Source organism: Panthera onca, chromosome B2, assembly GCF_046562875.1.
Source record: "Panthera onca isolate mPanOnc1 chromosome B2, mPanOnc1 haplotype 2, whole genome shotgun sequence".
Taxonomy (NCBI): Eukaryota; Metazoa; Chordata; class Mammalia; order Carnivora; family Felidae; genus Panthera; species Panthera onca.
Window position 1 is genome coordinate 15,406,087 of NC_138343.1, and position 26,580 is coordinate 15,432,666.

Sequence of the window (26,580 nt, forward strand, 5' to 3'; positions counted from 1 at the left end):
TGGACGGAGAAAAAGGAAATAAAGAAAGCAGGAGTCTTCCACCGCAGACGGGGCGGAGGAGCATCTTCCCAGGCTCCGAGGAGCTTTCCCCGCCCTCCCATGCAGGCGGGGACCTTAAGGACCGGAGAGGAGAGACCATCCCAAACACTAGCCAGGACGGAAGGAATAAGGTGGTTGCCAGACTCTTCGGACCAGGAGTGGAGAATTAGAGGACCGCTACCACTGGCAGGCGCCGCGGAGAGAGTCTAAGCAACGACGCCAGACGCTTTCTGCTCTCCAAAGCGTCCGGGTCTCAGGGCGCGAGTGGAACTTCTGCGCATGCTCCACACGCACGCGCACTCTCGGCACCGCCCCTCCGACGAGTGCTGACGTCACGTCTGGCGACGGCGGGTGCGACGGGGCGCTGGCTAACCGGGCGCAGGTGGCCCGTAGCCTCCCTCCGCCCCGGGGTCCGCCCTCGGGCGCGCCCGTCCCCTCCGCGGCCTTCACGTCGCCTCCCCTGCCCGCCGGCCGGTCAGCGCGCTGGGCCTGGTTTCCGCCGCCTCCCCCCGGACCACTTAGTCTCAACCCGGGTGTGGTTTCCACTGCTAGAGGTGAAGCATAACAGGGAGAGTGGGACCTGGGGTCGTGGAGCAGGGTGTGTTGACTTTTCCTCAGGTGGACGCTCAGGGGCCGGCGTGTAAATTACAGGATTTTCCTCCGGGAGGACCTGTAGCCATCGTAGTGCAATCTGAGAATCGTGTGTGTAGGTAACGGGCACCGCACCGCCCTGCAGCTGTTTGCTGCTTTTAAAGAAATCCCCGAACTCATTTGGCGTTTTAGTGCTTTGGAATTTTTTTTTTTTTAATTTTTTTTAATGCTTATTTATTTTTGAGAGAGAGAGCGAGCATGAACACGGGAGGAGCAGAGAGATAGGAAGGCACAGAATCAGAAGCAGGCTTCAGGCTCAGAACTGTCAGCACAGAGCCCAACGATGGGCTCGAACTCACAAACCGCGAGATCACGACCTGAGCCAAAGTCTGATGCTTACCCACTGAGCCACCCTGGAATTTTTGTTTTTTGTTTCGTTTTTGTTTTTGTTTAAAACGTGTGGTCCCCAAAGCTCAGAACCCTTTAGAATTTCTCCTTTTTAACGAATCTTTACCTTTCCTGAGACCGAAGGGGTGCAGAGTTTTCGATAAGGAAGACCTTGGCTTGTCTGGAACTCAACCCTCCCTTCCTCGCTGGGGACTTGTCAGGATTTCTAAAACCTGAGGATTAGACTCCTTTTTGCACTGACATTTTAAGTATTTGATTTCAGGCAGTGCAATACTTTCTGAAAAATGCCTTACATCCATTTTATTCTTAAAATGCCAACCTGATCTCACCTTCCCCCCCCCCCCCCCCATGTCTTGCAGTCAGTCCTATGAACGTTATTGTGAAAGAACCTGACACCGCTGAACTTTTTGAGTCCCAATGCCAGATTTTAAGTCGTTATTCTGTCTTCAGTTCTGTGGCATCGTTTATTAATAGGCTTCACTCCTGCCCCCCTTCTGGTTTACAATTCAGTGCTGTTCGTCTCTTGTGGGCTCTGATTTCGATAACTGCATTTGATAGGATTGTGTTTAAAGGAAAACTAAGTGAGAAGCTTGTTTTGTTGTTGTTGTTTTTACTTTTTTTATAGTTTAGTTTTTCATTTCACAGAATGCCCATTTGAAAATATGGCAAAGCAAAAGAAAGGAAATCACCCAGAATCCTACCTAAAGACACATTGCCTGCATTTTAGAATATAGTTTCATTTTTTTAATGCATAATATTTGTAAAAACAAAAACAATTCCTAGTGGAGACTGTTTGGTAACCCCTTTTGTATGACATCTTGTCCTCGTATTTCACTAGTGTTTTGTTTTTGTTTTTTTCCCTCTTTTCTTTGAACGTGTATAATGGCCAGGAACTCCCATAAGTAAAGTAGGAGCCTTAGTGCATGCACCTTGTGAAATCTATTTTAGCAGCTCAGAGGACTTTAGTTTTATGTCCTGGTTTTTGGCCAAGGAACATAGGTGAGGTGGTGTTAGTTGTTTAAAATGAGACATTTAGGGGCGCCTGGGTGGCTCAGTATTTAAGTGACTCTTGATTTCAGATCAGGTCATGATCTCATGGTTTGTGAGATCCAGCCCTGTTCATCTCTGTGCTGACAGCGTGGAGCCTGCTTGGGATTCTCTCTCTGTCTGTCTGTCTGTCTCTGTCTCTCTCTGCCCCTCCGTTTCTCTCTCTCTCAAAATAAATGAATAAACATTAAAAAAATAGATAATGTTCAGTCCTATGCAAAGGCAGCCAGTTTATTTTAGTATATTGAATTCGTGGGGGAAGTTTGAGAAAATCATTGGAAAAGTTCCCAAATTGTCCAGTCTCTTGTTTGTAAGCTCACTCTTTCCCTCTCCCTACTCTTTCTCTCTCCAAGAATGAAACATGACTGAGGACTCTCAGAGAAACTTCCGTTCAGTGTATTATGAGAAAGTGGGGTTTCGTGGAGTTGAAGAAAAGAAATCATTGGAGATTCTCCTAAAAGATGACCGGCTCGGTGAGTTTTACAAGTTAGATTGAGGTTATTGGGTTTTAGTCGTCCCAGCTGTCCTGAAAGAAGTGGTATCTTAAAAGACATTCAGAAGTATTTGTTACCTGCTGTATCTTTTAGTGATAGGATGACAGGTAAATGTGTATTTTGGGAGAGGTTATGGATTTTTCAAGCTTCTATTTGCTGAGGCTGAGTCGGATGTCTTTGAGAGGACTGTTAAGAAGGCTGTGGTATTTTTTCTCATATTAGACCCATATATTTCCTCTGTTTTCAGAGCTGTTATCATAGCTTCTGGGTAAATTCATAACTCTCCAGACGATTTTTCTCCGATGCAAATACTGTGAGACTACATTATGTGTTGACATCTTAGTTGCTTTGTAGTAATAATAAGGTCTGTTCTGCTGACTAAAGTAAAATAAACTGAACCATAGGTAAAAATAGTACTTTATATGCATAGAATGCTTCTAAAATTTCAAAACCATTTCCCTCCTGATCCAGCATGGCTGGATTTTTTTTTTTTTTTTTTTTTAAAGACAAAGCTTTTTTTTTTTTATGTTTATTTTTGAGACAGAGAGAGACAGAGCATGAATGGGGGGAGGGTCAGAGAGAGAAGGAGACACAGAATCAGAAGCAGGCTCCAGGTTCTGAGCTGTCAGCACAGAGCCCGACGCGGGGCTCAAACTCATGGACCACGAGATCACGACCTGGGCCGACGGCGGACGCTTAACCGACTGAGCCACCCAGGCACCCCAAGCATGGCTGGAATTTGACGAGCACAGAGAATTGAGGTTCAGGACAGTTGAGTGTGGTTTGTTGGAGAATGTGGGGATCTAAGGGCTGACCATGCCATTCACTAGCTCTGCTAACTAAAGTCACTTAACTGCTTGGGGCTTCAGTTTCTGCAGCTTTAAAACAATAACTACCCAACAAGCTTGCAGTGTGGATTAAATGAAATTCTGTAAATAGTGACTACTGCTGATGTGACACAGGGAACGTAGTAATGTATGCAACATGCATCTCCTAGGCTGTGAAGCACTGATTGTTTTCAAGTAGCCAGTTGGTGAAACACCCGGGCTAGAAATCAGACCAGTGTTGCCTTTTCTAGATTTACTGACTTAGTAGACATCCTCTGGAGAAATGTCTTACTGTACTTGAATTAAACAAACAAACAAAAAACCAAAATGCACTTTCATGTCGTCAGCATAAAAAGTTTCTAACCAATTGTTCTTTGTTTCTTCCTCTAGATATCGAGAAACTTTGTACTTTTAGTCAGAGATTCCCTCTCCCGTCCATGTACCGTGCGTTGGTATGGAAGGTGCTTCTAGGTATGAGACTCAAGAGTTGGAAGATTTATCTTCAAAAATGTTGAGTGATGGGATGTTTGTCATTCTTATCAGTCAGGAAAGAGAGGATTCTTCTAGGCCCTTTGCTGCATATTGGGCCTACTGTCAGGAGACTGAATTATTGCTCACTGTGAAAGCCTTTAAGAAGGTGATTTCAGTAGTGGTACGTTAAATATTACTCTCCGGGCGTCAGTAATAATAGAAGAGGAAGGAAGGTGTGTTCCTGAAACAAGGTGCGGGGAGAGCATTGGACTGGAGAAAGAGCTGGCCTGGGCTTCACTGTCAACTGGGTGAACCTGAGGAAGACCCCGGCTAGGCCTCAGCTCTCGCACCTGTAAAATGAGGTTACTGAGCTAAATTAAATTAACTCCTAGGTTGTGGCTCTCAATTGGTTATTTCTGTGGTTCCCAGCTCTAGGGGGTCTAACTTCCTGATGAGTGCTAGCAGAGTCAGAAAGAAATGGAGGCGTTTTTACTTCCTAGAAGCATAAATGGATACATTCCAGTGACGAGTGGCTGAAGGAGAAGGAGAAATGCGCCTGCTCAGTTTCCGTGGGAGAAAAAGTGTATTAGGGGCCACAGGTGACTGGCCTTTTGAGCCACGTGTTTTTTCCTCGATTTCTGCTGGGCCTGCTGATGCTTATAATACCTGTCCGTTGCCATCCTCCTTTTCTTTCTTCCTTAAACAAACAAACAATTCGAGTAATCGCCAAATTCTCCTGTGAGGTAGGTATTAATATCCCAGTTTTGCAGATGGGGAAAAAAGACTGCGAGGCTAAATCCCTTGCCTGGGGCCTTCTAGTCTGTACGTGGCAGAGCTAGGATTCGAACTTAGGTTGGTGGAGCCCGTTTGAAGGTAAGATAGACTGTCGGCCCCGTTCTCTTTCCAAAATGTACTGTATTTGCAGGACTTGAGACATCTGCTGTCCTAAGTCTGATTATGTAATGTGGAGGCAGCGAGCAAGCACAGTCCATTCTAGAAAGTGGAATGCCTTGCTTTGTCGTGCATCCCGACAGTCTTTGAGCTCTCGTATGTCTGGTGGGTGACAGTGCGGTTACTGCCCAGAGAGCAGGTATCAACTATTTTAGTGTTTCTTACATCTTGAGCCTTCGTTCTTAAATCTTGGTGTTTCCAGTGGCCATCAAAATAAATGCCTTCCAGGGATGCTGACACTCTTTCTGCTGGGAAAGACTATGTGTCTTATCAGTTACTAACACCGGTGGATTGGGTGGCAGGCGTACAGTTGCGCTTTGTGACACGTCGAGAGTGTCCAGGCTTGTTCGTCAGCCCTGTTTTCCCCACTTGTCTTTACCAGGTAAGTCTTTGTTGTTATTTTTGTGGTAAAGACACTGGGGATTTGGAGCCGCCATGCCGTGTAAGGAGACAGGCTGACTCTTCCTAGAACAGGGGTTGATTACTCAGGGACCTTGTCAGGCCTGCTGATACCGTTTCAGGGAACTGTCAGAACTTTAGAACTAGCTCTTTGAGGTTGAACATGGGAGGCACTGTGCTGCCTCAGGTAGTATGAGGAGGGTGTAATTACAGCTGTTTAATCTTTATTAGCCCAGATTTGGGGGACATGGAGGAGTTAGTTAGGACATTGGGAGTCAGACATGTTAGTGTATTCCCTTGGCTTTTGCGGAAGCCTGGTACGAACTCCAAAGCTAAGGTAGGTAAAGCTTTCTGTCAGGACAAAGAACATTGAAGCGAGTTAGATGTTAACATTGCGTCATGTTAGCTAAAGTCTCTTGCGCTCACCCACCTTTTGTTTTCCAGACTGTTCTTTAGCATACTGTATCTGTGGTGTTTTCTACTAAAAGAGTGATCCTTATCAGATGTACGCTAACACTTAACGCTGGCTTAGTATGTGTTGTGTACTTTCGAAGCACTTTATATAATTTTTTATCCATTACAGCAACTGTATGACACATATTATTAGTCTCATTTTTCAGATGGAGAAGCTCAGCCTTCTCTAAGGGGAGATTGAGTAAGTGGCCGACAGCCGTCCAGCCACTTAATTGTAGAGCTAGAGTTCAAACCCAGGAACTTGGACTCCAGAGTCCATGTTTCTGTACAGTCTTGTTACATTTAACGAGGCCGGAATAAATACGTTTTTTTTTTATAGCAGAATGTAGAGCCTTGAAAATTCATTGTCAGCGTTTTACAAACCTGTTTGACCCTGGCATCCTTCTTTCCATGCGAGCTTTTAGGGCTCGTGTTGTGCAGAGGACGCTCGGTGAGATGCTTACCCGTCCCATTTCCCACCTCTGACAGCTGAGGAAACAAGTTCGCAGAGAGACATTTTGAGAGTCCTGCTGTTCTCACACGTGGGACTAGAAACTATGTTTTTGCTGAAAGCCTGTCCGGTGCTCCTCCCACTCTGCTCTTTCCATGCCATTTGTTTGTAAAAAAGATGGTTTTTGCCCCCAAACCTCATAGGTAGGCATGTTTAAATGAGCCAGTGAGCATAAAATGGCATCAGAATATGATGTAAGGTGGTCTCATCAGTGAGAATCAGAGATTTCTGTGGTCCCCAAGCTAGGCTACTTTGTGAGCAAGTTTTGATCATCGGGGAAGAGAAGGATTTGATAAGTTGGTGCTGGTCCTGAGATGAGGGGCCTGTATGGTTGGCTAGGGCAGCCGTAACTAAATACCACAGACCGGGCTGCTTAAACAACAGTTTATGTTCTCTCAGTTCTGGAGACTGAGAAATCCAAGATCAAGGTGCTGGCTGGTTTGGTTCTTGGTGAGGCCTCACTTGGCTTGTAGAGGGCCACCATCCCGATCTGTCCCCACATGGCAGAGAGAGAGACAGCAAATGGTGTCGCTTCCTTCTCTTGTAAGGGCCCGAGCTCTGTTGGATTGCAGTCCACCTTTACAGCCTCATTTAACCTTAATCTGCTTCTAGGCGCTGTCTCCACATTTAGCCACACTGGGGTCGGAGCTTTAACATCTGCATTTTGGGGGAAGCAGTTCAGTGCATAGCAGGAGCAACATGCAACAACTGGAGACCGGTCCGTAGGAGCCGAGGGTGGCCCCGGGCTGACAACCATACATTTAATTACATCATCTTGATGATTGATGTGGTTATCGTGAGTTTAAGTGGCACACTTATTCAAGGGCTTTATGATGCCATTGCATTTCTCTTAAATATCAATGATGCAGGTACCATTGAAATAATGATAGTACTTAAAATTTAAGATTGCTTTATAGAGAGAATTTCTAAAACAGAATCTGTATGGTAACTAAATATCTGTGTGATTCTAGTCTGATTGTAATGGGCAGCTTCTCACTTGATTCTCTCCAATAAAGGGGGGATTTGGATTTGCATCTCAGTGTTTTTGCACTTTCTTTCCCCCCCTCCGTCTCCATATAGGGATCCTGCCTCCACACCATGAGTCCCATGCCCAGGTGATGTTGTACCGCAAGGAGCAGTACTGTGACGTCCTTCACGCCCTGAAAGTCGTTCGCTGTGTCACTGAGGCCACGCCTCAGGTTGAAGTCTATCTCCGCATGTACCAGCTGGAGTCTGGAAAGTTGCCTCGAAGTCCTTCCTTTCCACTGGTTAGTGGTACTTTTGTTTAACACTTAGTTCAAGTCTAGACTGTCCCATCCTGCTAGCATTTGACTACATCATATTTTACCTTAGAAACTCTCAGTGGCTCTCCTCTCTCTGGGCAATAAAAGCAATACATCTTTCCCTGGCGTTCGTGGCCCTGCACATTCCTACTCAATCTAATTTTTTAAAATACATTTTATTTTGAAATAATTGCAAACTTGCAAGAATACTAAGAATTCCTATATACTCCTTACCCAAGTTTCTCCATCATTAATATCTTACTTACCATGTTTGCTTTGTTGTTTTCCCTGTGTTATGTATACATATTTTCTTCCAAACCATATGAAAATAAGATGCAGACATGATATTCCATTACTTGAAATTCCTTCAGTATATACTTCCTAAAGAAAATAACACTCCCCTAGGTCACCACAGTATAGGATAACCATAGTATAATCATTGAAAACAAGAAGTTTACATTGATACAGTATTAAGATCTGATCTTCAGACTCCATTCACATTTGACTAGTTGTCCCAATAATGCCCTGTATCACCAACCAACAAAAAGTTTTGTTCAGAACTTATCAGACTTTCTTACCAAACTTTCACCCACTAGTTTTAACCTTTGTTGATGATGTAAAAAATATTTCAAGTGTTTTAACTCTTTATTTAAAAACCATTTTAGAAATAGAAAAACTGGCAAAAATAGTATAGTGTTCCCATGTACTTTTACCTAGTGTCACCAAATGTTTCATCTTTTGTAATTATCAAACCCATAAAATTATCGTTGATAAAATACCATGAATCTGTAAACCTTACTGAATGTCCTGCTGCTTTCCTTTTCTGGGTCTAGAAGCCAGTGTGGGCTCACAGGTGGCATCTATTGCCACATCTTCGTCTCCTTTCATCTGGAAAAAGTTCCTTGGTCTGTCTGTGATGACCTTGACACATTTGAAGAGTACTGGGCAGTAGAGCGTGTCTTAGTTTGGGTTCATTTGTTGTTTCCTCATGATTAAAATTCGATTATGAATTTTGGCAGGAATACTGCAGAAGAATGATACTTAATTACTGTGGCCACTAACTTTGACCAGTTGGTTAAAGTGGTGTCGGCCCTTTTTCTTCAAAGTAAGATTATTATTTTTCCTTTTGCAACTAAGAAGTCATTTGTGAGGAGATGCTTTGAGACCAAGTCAATGTCCATGCACTGATTCCTGCCTGAGGTAACTTTTACTGTGCTGGTTGCCAGATGGTGATTTTCTAACTGCTTTTTTCTTCTGCGTTTATTAATTGGCATTCTTTTATAAGGAAGGGTTTTCCCTTCTCCCTCATTTATTTATTTATGCCAGAATGAATTTATGGTTTCCTCTTTTATTCAATGGCCTGTAATCCATTACTCCTATTATTTACTTGATGTTCAGCTTGTCTCAGATTAGGCCAGTGGGAGCCCCTTCAGATCGACTCCTCTCTCTTTATGATAAGTTCCCTTCGTTTTGAGCATTTCTGTACTTTCCGACACAAAAAATATTCCCAACCCATCTTGTATTTTCTCTACCCAAGCCCCAAATCAGCTGTTTCCGTGTTGAATCAAGTGTGGTTTTACAGGGCAGCGGACGTTCTCGTGTTGTTGCTGGCGTGTGGTGGCTTCTAGGTCCTGTCCGTAGACAGAGCTGGGACACGTGTGCACCTTCTCTAAATATATAGAATCCTCCACTCCCATTCACACACACCCAGGTGTGTTTGTGTGTCTGGCTCTGGGTGTTGGATGCCCCCCGTTCACACCGATCCCTCTGGTTCCAGTCCAGTACCACGAGTGCCTCTAGCCTTCACCCTCCTGTGTGTGCGAGTTCCTTGTCTGACAGTTGCGAATATGAAAGGCCCCGGTCCCCCTTGGTACACTTACTGATCTGCTTGTTCGTCTCGGAACCAGCACTGCCAGCTACCTCTTGGCCCTCGCCTGGAGGCCCCAACCTGCTTTTTAAACTTCCATCTTCGACAAACCTTTACTCCAGTTACTTGGACTGCTTGCTGTTCGTCAAGAGGAGAAGTTCAGGCAAAGGAATGATGATAACTCTTGGGCTTTGGCTATTTTAATGCAGTTCGAAATTCATTTTCGGCGTTTTAACTTTTTGTGTCTGTATGTGGCTAAAACACTGCTCACAATCGGGATTTGCCTGCAAGCTGTGCTCTTCAATAAAACATTTTTTTAAGTTTATTTATTTTTGAGAGGAAAGGGTGCATGCCTACGCGTGTGCACACGTAGGGGAGGCACAGAGAGAGAGACTCCCGAGCAGTCTCACACCATCAGTGCAAGCCCGATGAGGGGCTTGAACTCATGAACCATGAGATCATGACCAGAGCCAAAATCCAGAGTCAGATGCTCAACCGACTTAAGCCACCCCGGTGCCCCAAAGCTTATTATTTTTTTAAATTATTTTTTTTAATGTTTATTCTTGAGAGAGAGAGGGAGAGGGAGGGATGGAGGGAGAGAGAGAGAGAGCGCACGAGCACAGGAGGAGCAGAGAGAGGGAGACACAGAATCCGAAGCAGGCTCCAGGCTCTGAGCTGTCAGCACAGAGCCCGACACGGGGCTCGAACTCACGGACTGCGAGATCATGACCTGAGCCGAAGTCAGACACTCAACTGACTAAGCCACCCAGGGCCCCCCCCAACAAGCTTATTTTTTTCATTGCAGTTTACAGCCTACCAGTCAGTATAGCACTTTGAGAGTTTTGACTTATTCATTCTTTTTGAAGTTAATGATGTGGTTCCCACGGATAGAGCTTAGGTTGTTGTCCACTTTTGTTAAGTTTATCAAGAGAGAACTGAAAATAATTGGAACTCTTAACAAACGTCTTTAAACTTTGCTTACCTCTGACAAAGCGAAGTGGATAGTTCTCTGCAAGTTCTTAAATTATATATTAAATGAGGTTAGACTATCTATTAGTTCAAGAAACCTAAGTGATGCGTCTCATCCCTACTCAGCTGGTCCGTGCTCCAAGCCGACACCTCTACTGCGGCCTGTGGCAAGTGTGACCTCAAAGTGTTGGTGTTGGCTCTGCCCCCACATCTCCCCAGTCATTGAGCCCCACGCAGCCTGTTTAGTATTCCTGTATAGCAGAGTGCGTGACAGTGCTCGACACAGGCCTGGGAACACGGTCGAGGACATTGGTCCCTGGCCTCTCAGACCATCCTGGAGCCAGTGAGCTGGCACATTCGGGAGCCCCCGGCAGAGTTCCAGTATCGGGTGGGAGTCTGGGAAGGGAGTCTGGGAATGGAGTCTCCCTTCTTCTTTCTCTTCCTCTGACATTAATTAAATGTTAAGAAAATGTTATTTTCTGTGATTCTCTTACTCTTGACATTTTCTAGAATATTAAGGAGTTGAAAGGAGACCTAAAATGAAATGCTTTTATTAAAATAGGAATTTTGACCACGAATAGCCAAAGCAATCTTGAAGAAGAAAACCAAAGCAGGAGGCATCACAATCCCAGACTTCAAGCTATACTACAAAGCTGTAATCATCAAGACAGTATGGTACTGGCACAAGAACAGACACTCAGATCAAGGGAACAGAATAGAGAACACAGAAATGGGCCCACAAACGTATGGCCAAGTTATCTTTGACAAAGCAGGAAAGAATATCTGATGGAATAAAGATATTCCATTTCAGCAAGTGGTGCTGGGAAAACTGGACAGAGACATGCAGAAGAATGAACCTGGACCACTTTCTTACATCATACACAAAAATAAACTCAAAATGGGTGAAAGACCTCACTCAACATAAGACAGGAAGCCATCAAAATCCTCAAGGCGAAAACAGGCAAAAACCTCTTTGATCTTGGCCACAGCAACTTCTTAACACGTCTCTGGAGGCAAGGGAAACAAAAGCAAAAATGAACTACTGGGACCTCATCAAATAAAAAGCTTCTGCACTGTAAAGGAAACAATTAGCAAAACTAAAAGGCAACTGACAGAATGGGAGAAGATATTTGCAAACAACATATCAGATAAAGGGTTAGTATCCAAAATCTATACAGAACTTATGAAACTCAACACCCAAAAAAACACATAATCCAGTGAAGAAGTGAGCAGAAGACATGAATAGACACTTCTCCAAAGAAGGCATCCAGATGGCCAATTGACACATGAAAAAATGTTCCACATCACTCATCATCGGGGAAATACAAATCAAAACCACAATGAGATACCACCTGACACCTGTCAGAATGGCTAACATGAACAACTCAAGCAACAACAGATGTTGGTGAGGGTGTGGAGAAAGAGGATCTCTTTTGCATTGTTGGTGGCAATGCAAGCTGGTGCAGCCACTCTGGAAAACAGTATGGAGGTTCCTCAAAAAACTAAAAAGAGAACTACCCTACGACCCAGCCATTGCACTACTAGGCATTTATTCAAGGGATACAGGTGTGCTGTTTCGAAGGGACACATGCACCCCCATGTTTATAGCAGCACTATCGACAATAGCCAAAGTATGGAAAGAGCCCAAATGTCCATTGACGGATGAATGGATAAAGAAGATGTGGTATATATATATATATACAATGGAGTATTACTCAGCAATCAAAAAGAATGAAATCTTGCCTTTTGCAACTACATGGATGGAACTGGAGGGTATTATGCTAAGCGAAATTAGAGAAAGACAAACGTATGACTTCACTCATGTGAGGACTTTAAGACACAGAACAGATGAACACAAGGGAAGGGAAGCAAAAATAATATAAAAACAGGGAGGGGGACAAAACTCGTAAATGTGGAGAACAAACAGAGGGTTGCTGGAGGGGTTGTGGGAGGGGGGATGGGCTAAATGGGTAAGGGGCATTAAGGAATCTACTCCTGAAATCATTGTTGCACTAGATGCTAATTTGGATGCAAATAAAAAAAAATCCTGGAATGGAAAAAAGGATATTGGTGGTGGGGGGGGGGGGACTAATAAAATCCAAATAAAGCATAGAGCTTAGTTCATAAAAAAAACAAAATGGGAATTTTGATTTAACTTGGAGCTTTTAAGAGGAATAGAAAGATGCTTTGTAGTTTGTTTTTAACACTAAAATCCTTGGCTGTTAAATCCTAGATGAAAATATAATTTTGTGTACGATATGGTGTTTGAAAACAAAATAGGTTTTAGTAGATTCTAGTTTTTATAAGATTACCTTGTTTAAATTTACTTGAAGGTTTATGTTCATATTTTGAGTATTGACACAATGTTTGAGAAATGCCATTTTTCTCATTCCTAAAATTCTGATTCTAGGGACATTTTAACTTATTAGCTGCTTAAAGACAGAACAAAATTCTAAAGGTATGTATGAATGCTTTCCAATAAAGAAAATGCTTTATTAGTCTTTTTGGAGTCATCTGATTTTTGCAAATTACTGTATTAACAGATGTATCCGGTTACTGTTTATGATATTTATCACATCCTTTTGGAAGAAATTCTTTTCTAGCCCTGAGAATATTTTTGGGTAGAGAGCCAGCACTTTGCTTATGATTTATGTTTTCTTTGATGACCTTAAACGTTAGAAAGTGGAAGATCTCTGAGTGCTTAATCTGAAACTTGGGCAGTCATGAGCACCACTGATCCAAATAAATTTCTCTGGTTACCCAACCTTATCTCCGCCTTAGTCTTCTGTTTAGTCATGGACCATGTGCTTTTCAGTTCCACTTTGATTTATTAATGCCGCCTCTTCAAAAGTTAGGGGGTAAGGTTTCATTTTCATCAAAGAAACATGTATTCCTCTCTTCTGCTGGCTTCCGTCCTTTAACCAGAGATTTATTACTAATCTTTCAGGAGCCAGAAGATGAAGTATTTCTTGCCATTGCCAAAGCCGTGGAAGAGATGGTGGAGGACAGCGTCGACTGTTACTGGATCATCCGATGCTTTGTGAACCAATTAAATAACAAGTACCGGGAGTCTTTACCCCAGCTGGTGAGGGATGCTTTTCTTTCTCTTGAGGGTAGCGGTGGACAGTGGTACTAGGGACATAGCCTTACTTCCTGGTGCTGCTGCAATTATGAGCGGGCTCCCTACAAACTGTTTTCCGTAAAAGGTCAACAGTAACTATTTCCAGATGGTCTCTGTGTCTCTCTCTGTTGCAAACACTCAGCTCTGGTGTTGTTGCACAGAAGCAGCCATTGACAGTGCATGAAAGAATGGTCGCGGTGCATCTGGCCTGCTGCAGGCCATAGTTTGCAACCTCTGCTCTTTTGTATTTCTTATCCTGGGCTAGAATATACTGGATTTATCTAGGATTGCCTCTCTGTTACTTAAGGTTTACGTTTGGCTGCATATAACGGATAGCCTAAATAACAGAAGCTTTATCTTTTTCTCTGCTGTAACCAGAAGTCTAGAGGGAAGGCAGTCCAGAGCGGGTGCCATAGTGCCATGATGTCTGCGGGGACCCAGGCTCCTGTCCTTTTGGTCTGGCATTCTTAGGTGTGACCCTTCTTCCTCCTCTGTTCACAGGTGGATGCTAGAGTGACAGCCATGACATCTATGACCTAAGATGGTAGAAAGGGAAGGCCAAAGACCAAAGGGCAAATCCTTTTGGTCTGGCATTCTTAGGTGTGACCCTTCTTCCTCCTCTGTTCACAGGTGGATGCTAGAGTGACAGCCATGACATCTATGACCTAAGATGGTAGAAAGGGAAGGGCAAAGACCAAAGGGAAGGAGTGGAAGGGACAGCCAGTCTCGTCTGTCTTCCTTGGACAGACTTTGCTTCTGCACCTCTGTTAGTGGCAGGACCACGGCACCCGGCCACCTCTGTCTGCAGCAGAGGCTGGGATCACATTGCGATCTCCTGTGGAAACGGGATCCTGTTACTGAAGAAGGAAAGGTGACTGGATGTGACAGAGGCGGCCTGCTGGCGGCTGTGCTCTGACCCGCAAGTCCGGAGAACTACGGCCACTTGCTCTGTCAGCATAAGCCAGTGGCTCTTTGCCATGCTCTTTTTCTAGTTTTTTCCTTTATTTCTCTCATTTATAAAAATGAGTGTCTTTCTTTCTTTTTTTTTTATATATATAATTTATTGTCAAATTGGTTTCCATACTGAGAACAAACTGAGGGTTGATGGCGAGTGGGGGAGGGGAAAGTGGGTGATGGCTGTTGAAGAGGGCACTTGTTGGGATGAGCACTGGGTGTTGCACGAATGTCTTTTTCTTAAATCAGTGACTTGTTCCATTAGAAAATTCTTTTGAAATCAGTGACCGTGATAGTGGCTGCAGGGCCCGATGAGGGGGCGCTGATGGAGGCTGACTGAGCCCTGAGGATAACTGAGCTAACTACAACAGTTACCGGGGCAGTTGGCAAGACCCTTCAGCTTTGTAGAGCACTGTTACAAGAGTATTTTCTAGATTTCAGTTAAGTAAAATTTGATTTTCAGAATTTTAAAATTTAATTGACTTAGTATGATTTCAATAAAAATAATTCAAACACGGTGAGGGAAGCATAATGTTGGCTGCCTAATTAAATCAAGAGATCCAGATTCTACCATGATTTCATTAGCTTTTCTTATTTCGTATTGGAGCAAATTCAGTAGCATTTTGCTAGTTTATGTTTAAAAAATTCTTTATTTTTTTTTAACGTGTACTTATTTTAGAGAGAGAGAGTGCGCGTGCAAGTGGGGGAGGGATAGAGAGAGAGGGAGACAGAATCTGAAGCAGGCTCCAGGCTCCAAGATGTCAGCAGAGAGCCGGACGCGAGGCTTGAACTCACGAGCCATGAGATCATGACCTGACCCAAAGTCGAATGCTTAACTGACTGAGCCACCCAGGCGCCCCCCAGAATTCTTTATTTTTGATAACACAAGTAATAAGTACATTCTTGAAGTATTAAACAATCTGGATAAATCCAGTGTTCCCAAAGATCTGTACCGACACCTCCTTATCCCCTACTTTCTAAGAAGTAAATATTGTCATTAGCTCAGTGTATATATTCTATACTATCTTATGTACATTAGGATGGATGGAATGCATCCATGCACACACATATGTACACAAATATATACACATATGTCCATGGAATGATTCATGTATTTATTACATGTATAACTTTAAAAAATACATAAATATTATAACATTGTTCATATGGTGCAACAATTTTTTTTTTTTTTGACTTAATGTCTTGGAATACTTTTCCACTTCAGGGCAGATCGGTAGTGTTCAGCCTTGACTTCCTATTAGCGCCACCTGGGAGCTTTTAAAAACTTACCAGTGCCTTTCCTCCACCCAAACCAATTAAGTCCGAATCTCTGGGGGTGGGTGGGGCTCAGAATTCTGTTTTAAAAAGCAGCAGGTGATTCTCGAGTATGGCTAGGGTTGAGAGCCACTCATCCAGAGCCACCTTTTTTTTTTCCTCTTAAAAATGTGATATTATTGCCTGTTAAGAATTTGCCATATTTTAATTTAACAGATCTGTGTTGACAGTCAGCATGCCCTTGTATATGATCCTTTAAACATATATGTTTTTGTAGGTCAGGCACCTATAAAGGGATTGCTCGGTTGAAAGATGTATTTAAATTTTTTAATTGCCAGGTTGCTCACCCAGAAGGCATATCAATTTTGCTTCCCACAACAGATTAGAAGATTTTCTGTTTTCCACTCCATTGCCAATACTTGATGGTATCAGTTTCTTAAATTTTTGTTAATCTGATAGTGAACATGGTCTCCCATTTTAATTTACATATCCTCATTTTCTAGTGAGGCTGGGCAGCTTTGCATATGCTTATTGGCCACTTGTATTTGTCCACCTTTCTATTTTGTTTGCATCTTTCTTTTTAATTTGTAAGAGTTATTGATATGCTCTGCATATTTATCCCTTGTTACATATGTTAACAATATTTTCTCCCTGTCATACAGAGATTTTTCAGTGTTGATACAATTGGATCTGTCGATATTTTTCTTTTGCTTTTTCTTATTTAGGAAGCCCTTTCTAATTCCAAGATTAAAACACAGGTTTTATTTTGAAATTTTTGTTTATTTTTTTAGAGAGAGAGAGAGGGAGAAAGCATGCTTTGTTTAGAGAGAGAGAGAGAGGGTATGTGCCAGTGGGAGTGAGGGGCAGAGGGAGAGAGAGGATCTGAAGGGGATTCCATGCCCAGCATGAAGCCTGATGCAGGGCTCGATCCCATGACCCTGGGAAATCAGGAGTCGGATGCCACCCAGGCACTCCTGAAAAACAGATTTTTAAAAAACTTTGCTCTAACTTTTAAAAATATTTATTTATTTAAATTTATTTATTTATTTTGAGAGAGAGCATGAGCAGGGGAGGGGCAGAGAGAGAGGGAGAGAGAATCCCAAGCAAGTTCCCCACTGTTAGCACCGAGCTGGATGCGGGGGGGGGGGGGCTCGATCCCATGAATCAGGAGATCACCTGAGCCGAAATCAAGAATCAGATGCTTAACCAGATGCTTAACCGACCGAGCCACCCAGACACCCCTAAAAATATTTATTTATTTATTTATTTATTTAATTTATATTTAATTTATATTTTATTTTATTTTATTTTTTAAATATAGTTTATTGTCACGTTGGCTAACATACAGTGTATACAGTGTGCTCTTGGTATTGGGGTTAGATTCCCATGGTTAATCACTTACATACAACACCCAGTGCTGATTCCAACAAGTGCCCTCCTCAGTGCCCATCACCCATTTTTCCCTCTCCCCCACCCCATCCTCAGTTTTTTCTCTGTATTTAAGAGTCTCTTATGGTTTCTCTCCCTCCCTCTCTGTTTGTAACTGTTTTTTTTTTTACCCCTTCCCCCATGGTCTTCTGTTTCTCAGGACCACATATGAGTGAAAACATACCGTATCTGTCCTTCTCTGCCTGACTTATTTCACTCAGCATAATACCCTCCAGTTCCATCCACCTTGTTGCAAATGGCAGGATTTCATTCTTTCTCATTGCCAAGTAGTATTCCATTGTGTATATAAACCACATGTTCTTTATCCATTCATCAGTTGATGGTCATTTAGGCTCTTTCCATAGTTTGGCTATTGTTGAAAGTGTTGCTATAAACATTGGGGTACAAATGCCCTTATGCATCAGCATTCCTGTATCCTTTGGGTAAATTCCTAGTAGTGATATTACTGGGTCATAGGGGCAGATCTATTTTTAATTTTTTGAGGAACTTCCACACTGTTTTCCAGAGTGACTGCACCAGTTTGCATTCCCACCAGCAGTGCAAAAGGGTTCCTCTTTCTTCACATCCTCGCCACACTGTTGCCTGAGTTGTTAATGTTAGCCATTCTGACTGGTATGAGGTGGTATCTCATTGTGGTTTTGATTTGTATTTCCCTGATGATGAGTGATGAGCACCTTTTCATGCGTCTGTTGGGCATCTGGATGTCTTCTTTGGAGAAGTGTCTGTTCATGTCTTCTGCCCATTTCTTCACTGGATTATTTGTTTTTTGGGTGTGGAGTTTGATAAGTTCCGTATAGATTTTGGATACTAACCCTTTATCCCATATGTCATTTGCAAATATCTTCTCCCATTCTGTCAGTTGCCTTTTAGTTTTGTTGTTTCCTTTGCTGTGCAGAAGCTTTTTATCTTGATAAGGTCCCAATAGTTCATTTTTGCTTTTAATTCCCTTGTCTTTGGAGATGTGTCAAGTAAGAAATTGCTGTGGCCGAGGTCAAAGAGGTTGTTGCCTGTTTTCTTCTCTAGGGTTTTGATGGTTTCCTGTCTCACATTCGGGTCTTTAATCCATTTTGAGTTTATTTTTGTGTATCGTGTAAGAAAGTGGTTCAGTTTCATTCTTCTGCATGTTGGTATCCAGTTCCCTCAGCATACCATTTGCTAAAGAGACTGTCTTTTTTTCCATTGGATACTCTTTCCTGCTTTGTCAAAGAATAGTTGGCCATACATTTGTGGGCCCAGTTCTGGGTTCTCTATTCTACTCCTTTGGTCTATGTGTCTGTTAAACCTTTTAAAATTTAGTCCTTTAATTTGTGAAGGGATTTATCTTTGTGCTTGACATCAGACTCAGATTTGACTTTGTTTATTGGTTGTTAACTGCAGTAAACCTTTTTCCACTTCCTCTTTCTGTTTGACAGTTATTAAGACTGTGCTTCATGCCAGGAAGTTTGCTTTATTAATGAAAACTTAATTTTAACGCACATCTTTGTTTTTATGGGTGAGGAAACTGAAGCACAGAGCAGTTAAGTACCTTGCCCAAAGTTAAACAATTAGGAAACAGAACTGCCTACCATTTACAGTGTCGGTTCATTCTTATTTTTCACAGATCTGAAATGCCACCTTTATTATATACTGGATTTTCATATATACTTATATCTCTTTCTAGACTTTTTTTTTCCCCCCTCAAGTTATATGTCTATTCCTGGGCCCACACCATATGAGTCATTTAATATAGCTTCCTAGTATGTTTTGGTACCTGGTAGGGTAAACTCCCTCATATTGTTGTTCTGTTTCAAAAGTGCTCTGGCTATGCTTGAACTCTTTTTGCTTTTTAGAAATGAATTTTAAATCAGCAAGATACTTAATGCCTCCTAAGTTGATTTCTTCATTTTCAAAAGAGAGGTTTATTTTAATATGTATGTTTATAGTACCCAGCACATCGTTTTAAATTGTTATGAAGCTTTTTTTTTTAAGTTCTTCAGAATGTGTAAGAAAAGTTAAATTTCCTTTGCGTTGCTGTTTGATTTACTCATTCACTTGAACTTTTCTCTTTATTTAAACTGTTTGGTCTACCTTAAAATTTGCATTACTATGGTTAGTCGACCTCTTCTTCCTGGATTTTGTTAAAGGAGAATTTTTATAATCTTTCCTATCATCATCAGGTTTTTGTTACCAACAAAAGTGGTTATCACAAAGCACAGCTTGGTTTGTAATTCTAGCGAAATGCATATGCAATGGGCAGTGATGGGTTTTTGGCATCAGAAGACAAGACTCGATCTGGTGATGACACATTGATTATGTTGCAGTATTCTGATTCATAGGCTTACATCACAGCCACTCCTCTCTCTACAAGCTTTAGGAATTTCTGCTCTTTGACAGGGTCTCTCCAGCAGGGAGAAGAGAAACCATCCTGTGATGTGGATGGCCTCCCTCGTTAATCTCTTTTCAGAGCAGACTGTCTGTAAGCCATCTCAGACTTAATTGTGTGTAGTCATTAAAGTAAGTGGGTTTCCTTTCATTGCCATTGCTGTGCTTTTTAAGCCAGAGAGTGTGCAGGTGCGTGTGCGCACAAGCTGGGAGGGACAGGAAAACGGTTGGATGCTGTACGATCTGTACATTATCAGTAGCGAGTATAAGTGATCTTCATATTCTTCGTTATTCTTTACCGTATTTTCGAGATTTCTTATAATGAACATATTATAAATCAAGAAAAAATGTTTAGAAGACTGGCAAAAAGATGTACATTGAGTGATTATCAACATGTTGACAGGGACGTCTGGGTGGCTCAGTGGGTTAAGTGTCCGGCTTTGGCTCACATCATGATCTTGTGGTTCATGGGTTTGAGCCCCGCATCGGGCTCTGTGCTGACAGCTCAGAGCCTGGAATCTGCTTTGGATTCTGTGTCTCCCTCTCTCTCTGCCCCTCCCCATTCATTCATTCGTATTCTCTCTCTCTCAAAAAAAGATGTTGATTAATGTATTTCAGCATTTCATTGAATTCATGATACTCATTTACTCACAATTCTATGTTGAGTGCTTACAATGCTGAGTAATGTTCTAGGTACCAGAGAACTAGCAGTGAACAAAATAGATACACAGTCTCTGCCCTTAGTGAGCTTCCACTGTGGTGAGGGAAAAAGGTAATGGTTTAAAATTTTCACTCCTCCCTATTATTTGTACTGACTTTTAGATGAGAGTTTCTTTGCTATGGGACGTAACATATAAGTGCGTGATATATGTGTTTTCATCCATGTTTGTGAAAAAACATTCCATTGGCAGAACCAATGAAAATTCTAGAATAGGATTTTAGAGGTGAAAGGTGAGGACAAGAGTCCTTTGACTTGTACTTTGGAGAAAAGCTTCTGGCTTTGGGGGAGTTGTGTGTAGTGTTCTTGAGAAGCTCCAGGAATTATTAGGTCGTGTAGGAAAGTTGGTTAAACAGAAAAAATTCGAGATCCCCTGAGAGAGGAGAAAATTGGGCCCCATATTAATATGTGGGCCTCTCTTTGCCTGGTTAGCTCCTGTCATTCTTTATAAGCCAACTCACATGTCCCCTTTCTGGGAGACTGTTGATGGCTTCTAAAAGCTGGGTTAGGATTCCCACCTCGACGTGTCCAGCATCCTGTGCTTACCCCATGATAGCTTTATTACATGTTTGTCTCAAGCAGACTGCAAGCTCCTTGGAGGCAGGGGCTTCATGTTTTCTTTTACTCTGTTCCCTGTATGTAGCGTAGTGTTTGCTGTAGTGAACATGGTAAGGGATATGAATTACTTCTTTGGCTGAGATGCAGATATTTAGGAAAATAAACATTTATATTTGCTCAGGTGATATGGGATGTGGTTGGGTTTTTTTGGGGTTTTTTTTGGCTAGGGATTACAGACTTCAGAGTTGGCAGAGTTTGACCCCCAGGCTCCATTCTTGGCCAGTGGACTCTAAATGCCGCGGCTCGTGCAAGGTGGATTTGGCTGGTCTGGGAGCCAGCTTTGTTAGCTCTCCCAGCTCCTAGAATTGGCTGCTGCTTAACCTTCTGTGGGAGAGGCTACCAGATAGAATCTAGGCTCTTCATCCCCTTCCCGTTATTTCTCTGCCTCCTGAGAGTTCTCCTGCACGTGGGGTACAGAGTTCCTCCTGTGGACGTCTCTTTTAGGAGTGTCTTTGGCATGGTGCACAGCAGTGCTCAGCATGGTCGGCATCGGTGTGGCCAGGGACGGGTGGGCCCGTTTCACGTCCAGCTCTTTTGGTCTAATTTTTCCAAACCCCGTCTCCCCGCTTTGGTCCCACTCTGTTTCTCTGGTCTTACCTTTTCCCCTTCCCCCTTTTTCCTGAGTATATCATCTACTCTAGAGCAGCCAGGAGTGTCATGGGCCGCTCTTAGTTCCCCAGAACAATTGAATTTTGCTTTGGACTTTGACCTTCAGTTGAACCTTATTAGTGCCGTTAGCATTAGGGTAACAACCCGGAAAACCCCTGAGCCCCAGATTGTTGATTGCTCTGATGGTGCTGACCTGGGAAACCTGCGTCACTAATGACTTGGATGAGTCTGAAATTTTGTTTTCTAGCACTTACTTGCAGTCAGCAGGTACATTTTATTCACCACAGGCTGTAAGATTGGGTAATGTTATGTCACAGGAAACGAGTAATCTCTCTTCCTCTTTAATCACTAGCCAAAGGCTTTTGAACAATACTTGAATCTGGAAGATAGCCGACTGCTGAGTCATCTGAAGACGTGTTCTGCGCTGTCCAAACTTCCTTATGATCTCTGGTTCAAGAGGTGCTTCGCAGGGTGCTTGCCCGAATCCAGTTTACAGAGGCAAGTATTTCATGGATGTTCTGAAGGCTTGGAGTCAGAGAAGCGTCCTGGTTTTTCACATGATCAGCCTTCAAAGTATGAATTTGCTTTAGAACAATACCACAGTTTGAAGCGAACTTCTCTGGCAGACCACAGAGCAACACTTGATTCTACTTATTATGTATACAGTTAGAAATACTAGAACGTTAGTAATATTAATCTAATATGAATACAAATTGATGTTAATGCTGGAAATATTAGAATGTAACATTAGAAAACTTGAAGGCCCTCAATATGCTAGATGCTGTAGGTTATTCACATCTGAAACCGTCTCTAGGAGTTTATATGGTTATAGGCTTTCCTTTGCCAGAAATGTGGGGGATCCTAATCCCAAGCAAACCTTCCTATTTCTTAGTTCCATCATGGCATCTTTAAAGTAGGTGAAGGCAGGCGGAGAGCTAAGACTCAAACTCCGTTCTCATTCAGCTCAGATACGTGCTGCCAGTAGTTCAGAGCCCTGGGCCTTCCCGCTCAAAGACCGTGTGAGGTGGTTGGGAGGGGAGGTGACATACAGAGGACATCACAAGACAGTACGTGACTAAGCACACAGAGTGTAACACCAGCTTGAAGAATTACCAGAATAATTGTGTTTAGAGTGGTTGAGATGAATAACTAGCTCCTTAAGCTCTTAGAGAAGTTTTAGGAATTTGAACCACTGGAACCATTGCACCAATCTCATTTCAAATGATGCTTTTGTTTTCCTTAGTATTTAATGATTATATTAGCATTACACAATATTAGTGAAATCCAAACTTTGGTTTAAGACTTTCCTTCCCTAGGGGCACCCGGGCGGTTCAGTCGGTTAAGTGTCCAACTTCGGCTCAGGTCATGATCTCACGGTTCATGAGTTTGAGTCCCATGTCGGGCTCTGTGCTGACAGCTCAGAGCCTGGAGCCTGCTCTGGATTCTGTCTCCTCCTCTCTCTGCCCCACCCCTGCTCGCACTCTGTCTCTGTCTCTCTCTCAAAAAATTAAATAATAAACATTAAAAAAAAAACCGACTTCCTTTTCCTAAAATGTCAGTTTTAAAACATTAGGGAATGGGTGTTTCATAGATCCCTTGCAGAGCAAGTACCTTTTAGTGATTATTCCTTCTTCCCTTCCAGTGCTAATTGTGTCTGAAATAAGTTTCAAATGGCTGATTTATTTTGTTGTCTTTTTGATGATTATTTCATTATAGCTTTTCTCTGAAGTTTATACTTAAAAGAAGTAATTTGGTTTAATATTGTAATTTGAGATGTTTAGCTAAACATAAATTTCACACTCAAATGATTTTATTGTATCTTTTTGTTTTTATAGGGTTTGGGATAAAGTTGTAAGTGGATCCTGTAAGATCTTAGTTTTTGTAGCTGTGGAAATTTTATTAACCTTTAAAATAAAAGTAATGGCTCTGAACAGTGCAGAGAAGATAACAAAGTTTCTGGAAAATGTAAGTATGCTTTTTTCCAATTTGATTTTGAATCTAGAAAGGAAGTCGTTTGGGAAGCCAGATTTTTTTATTGCGTCACATTCTTTCTCTGATATTTTTACATTATAAGAAATACTTTTTCCCCTTGGAAAAGTTTAGCTTAAAGTTGGTCTGTGGATTACAGTTTGCATTCTCTCTTTGGGGGATGATGGTCTGAGCAGTGAGACCGTTGTCATGTGCACTGAAGACTAGAGTCTCCTCCCCTGATGTGACTCTCAGAAGGCTTGTTGAGAAAAGGAAGAGGTGAGGTCTGTCATGTGAGGCTGAATAATCCTTTTTAGTGGAAAGGAAGCTTGATGGTTTTTGGGGCGGGGAGGGGGGCTTGTAAGCCTTTTCATTACTGTTACTGTCTCTGGTTGAATCCCAGTTGGGTTTGTTAATGTGCTTAAGTATATACTTAGTGCATGTTGGAAAAGGTCTAAATGAATCTCTGTGTATCTTAGAATAAATAAACTTAACCAGGCGAGAGGTAGAAGAGATTCATGGATGAATGAATCTGGATGAATTTCACTGGACCCCAGGTCTATTCTTTTTTTTTAAATTGGTCACTATTGACATTTGAATAGTGGCTTAGTAAATAGTAAGTACTAAGTGAACGTGTGATGAGTAAATGAATCATCAGCATTGTATTGGTGGCTAACAGTGCCAGGGCCCATACTAAGTATTTCTCATGGATTCTCCCATGTAATCCTAAACAGCCCTAGGAAGTGAGGCTGTCATTTGCCCCATTGTGGAGATGGGATGTGAACTCGGGCAGCTTTGGTAACCTGCCCAGGGGCACACGGTGGGCAAGGCAGGTTTTAAACCCAGGCGGTCTGTCAAGAGCTCCTTAGTGTGTCCTCAGGTGGCCCGTGAAACAAAGATCCTGGCAGCAGCCTTTTATACGATACTCTCTGGCAAGTAGTGGAGACTCCGGTGGGAATTAAGTGCTGTGCCATAGTGAATAAGGGACATGATGAAGTTATAAACCCTGAAATTTCACAGAGACTGGTTTGCTTGTCCACAGATTCCCCAGGACAGCTCGGACGCAATCGTGAGCAAGGCCATCGACTTATGGCACAAGCACTGTGGGACCCCGGTGCACTCTGCCTGACCACTCCCGACACGTGCACGGCCTGCCAGGTCCCCCCTGAGCAGAGTGCTCTCAGGACACGGTCTACTAAACTCATTGAAAATAGGGTTCTGCTTTGGCACTCAAAGCATCATTTTTTCCAGTAAAATGATTTACGACACCTGGTGACGTTGTGTTGTGGAGCAGCCTCTTTTGGGTGCACAGAGGTACAAAGTTCAACTCTGAATAGCATTTTAAAAGGGTTATTCGAAAATGCCTCTCTGTTTGCAAATCAGTTCAGTCAGGGTGAGCGGGTGCCACGGTAGGCAGTGTATAAGCAAGCCCGCCCTGCTTCTGTCTCCTTAGCACCACGCTTGTTACTTTCTAAGGTCTATTTCTGGAATAAAGAACAACTTCCTTTTGTTGACAGCTCAGATTCGGCTTTCGTTCATGCAGTACTTGTTGAAATCTAAGCCGGCTGCTTTCTGAGGCTTTGTCTTGCCAAATCGGTTTAAATAAAAGCCTTACTTTTTTTTTTTTTTTTTTTCTCAGTTTCGGTTGGAATGAAACAGTTACTGAACAAAACATGTCTAAATTTACCTACTAGGAGGGAGAGTGCTTGCTGATGTCCTGCTGGACTCCTGCTTCTTCCTGATGGGTCATTCAATGTCGGGTGGGCTTTAGGGAGCACTCTGCCACCTAGAATTGGAATATGAGAAGTGGCGGGTTAAGTAAGGTTAACAGCTAACAGGCCTGGGCCATATTGTGCCACACGATGGTGACTGTTCATTGAGCGGGCATTGAGAGTGGTGAGTGAGACGAGGCCCTGATTGAGCTGCCAGACCTGCAGGAGCCCGAGGGGTGATTTGGACCCTGTACCCAGAAGAGGAGGGAGACCATGAAATTACGGAGCTATAATTCGGACAATTCATTCCTTCCCTGATGTGTAAAATAACTGTTGGGAAAAAACTCAGAACGGAGTCGAGTCGTTGAAACCAGCTGGTACTTCTGTATAGTAACGTATCCAAGAGTGTTTCATGTTTAAAACAAAAAAATACACCCAGAAGAAAACTTCTTAAAGCAAAATGCTGCCTACAGTTGATGCTTTGCATTCATTCAGTGACTGGTTCTGCCTCCAAAGAACTTTCCAGCCAGTTGGAGATCTGAGAGAAAACATGTAAGAAGGGATTCCTGCTCCAGTTGTCTACTATTTGGTGATTTTGGGGGATACGTGAAATTCACAGACAAGTCCTATAACAAAAATAATTTTATTTCTATTTAATTTATAGCCACATAACATTAGTACAACTTTTTAGTAAAATACAGATTATAAAGTGATAGTAAATTTCAACTTCAGAAAAAGAGGAAACAAAGAATTAGCAACCTCTCAACAAGAGGATAGTTTCAAGGTATGTGCTCTTGCTTCATCCCGGATTCTGGGGGAAGACTAGCATGCCCTAGAGTGGGTGTGGGGGGGGGGGGAGAGGGGCACAGGGGGCTCCTGGGATTCTTGGGAGGGAAGAAGCTCGGGGGCAGGGGTATTCCTCTTTACAACTTAGGGGAGGGTCTAGATACACTGAAGGGAAGACTCTTACTGTCCTACGAAGGGATCAAAACAGAAGTATTCTGCAAGTATCTTCTGTCATAGCAGGTTGGACAAACCTTTCTGGCTATGGGCTGTGGCCTGGGAGATTTTCTTTTAAAGTGAGTCAATCTGATACCATCACCAGTTTTCTTAGAAAGCCAAATGGCTCATCTCAGCAGCAGGGTTTTTTAAGGCCCCCAGTGATAGAATAGGTGAGGGTCCAATTTCATTTTGCTATCAGAATTTTATCTTGCAGAGAGCCTAAGTATTTTGAAAATGTTTCTGCCCACTGCCTTTGGTGAGAAGGACAGCTCCTGATGAAAATCCACCCATATTCCCATTATTCAAAACTTTCTGCCAGGAGACTGCAGAATTTCTCCTCTGTTACAGCCCAGGGTTCTTGTTGTAACCAAAACTGTTTCAGCTAATACGTGGGGGCTCTCCCTCCCTGTCCCTTGGAAAATTAATTTAACATTGTTTAGGCTTAGTCCTTCCCTTCCACAATGTCTTAACACACACACACAC

At 42.6% G+C, this 26,580-nt stretch overlaps 1 protein-coding gene across 2 annotated transcripts; it reads left to right on the plus strand.

Moving 5' to 3' along the window:
- Positions 1-370: 370 nt before the first annotated feature.
- On the plus strand, positions 371-24,904 carry TBC1D7 (TBC1 domain family member 7). Of its 2 annotated transcripts, XM_060614788.3 has the most exons (8): positions 372-593; positions 2,439-2,558; positions 3,797-3,877; positions 7,272-7,459; positions 13,258-13,395; positions 21,768-21,913; positions 23,251-23,380; positions 24,426-24,904. In XM_060614788.3, exons 2-8 carry the CDS (start codon positions 2,447-2,449, stop codon positions 24,510-24,512), a joined length of 882 nt encoding a protein of 293 aa, XP_060470771.1. In that variant the 5' UTR covers positions 372-593; positions 2,439-2,446; the 3' UTR covers positions 24,513-24,904. The 2 variants fall into 2 exon arrangements, with proteins under 2 accessions (XP_060470772.1, XP_060470771.1); XM_060614789.3 differs by lacking the exon at positions 3,797-3,877 and having other exon boundaries at positions 371-593.
- The last annotated feature ends 1,676 nt before the right edge of the window (positions 24,905-26,580 follow it).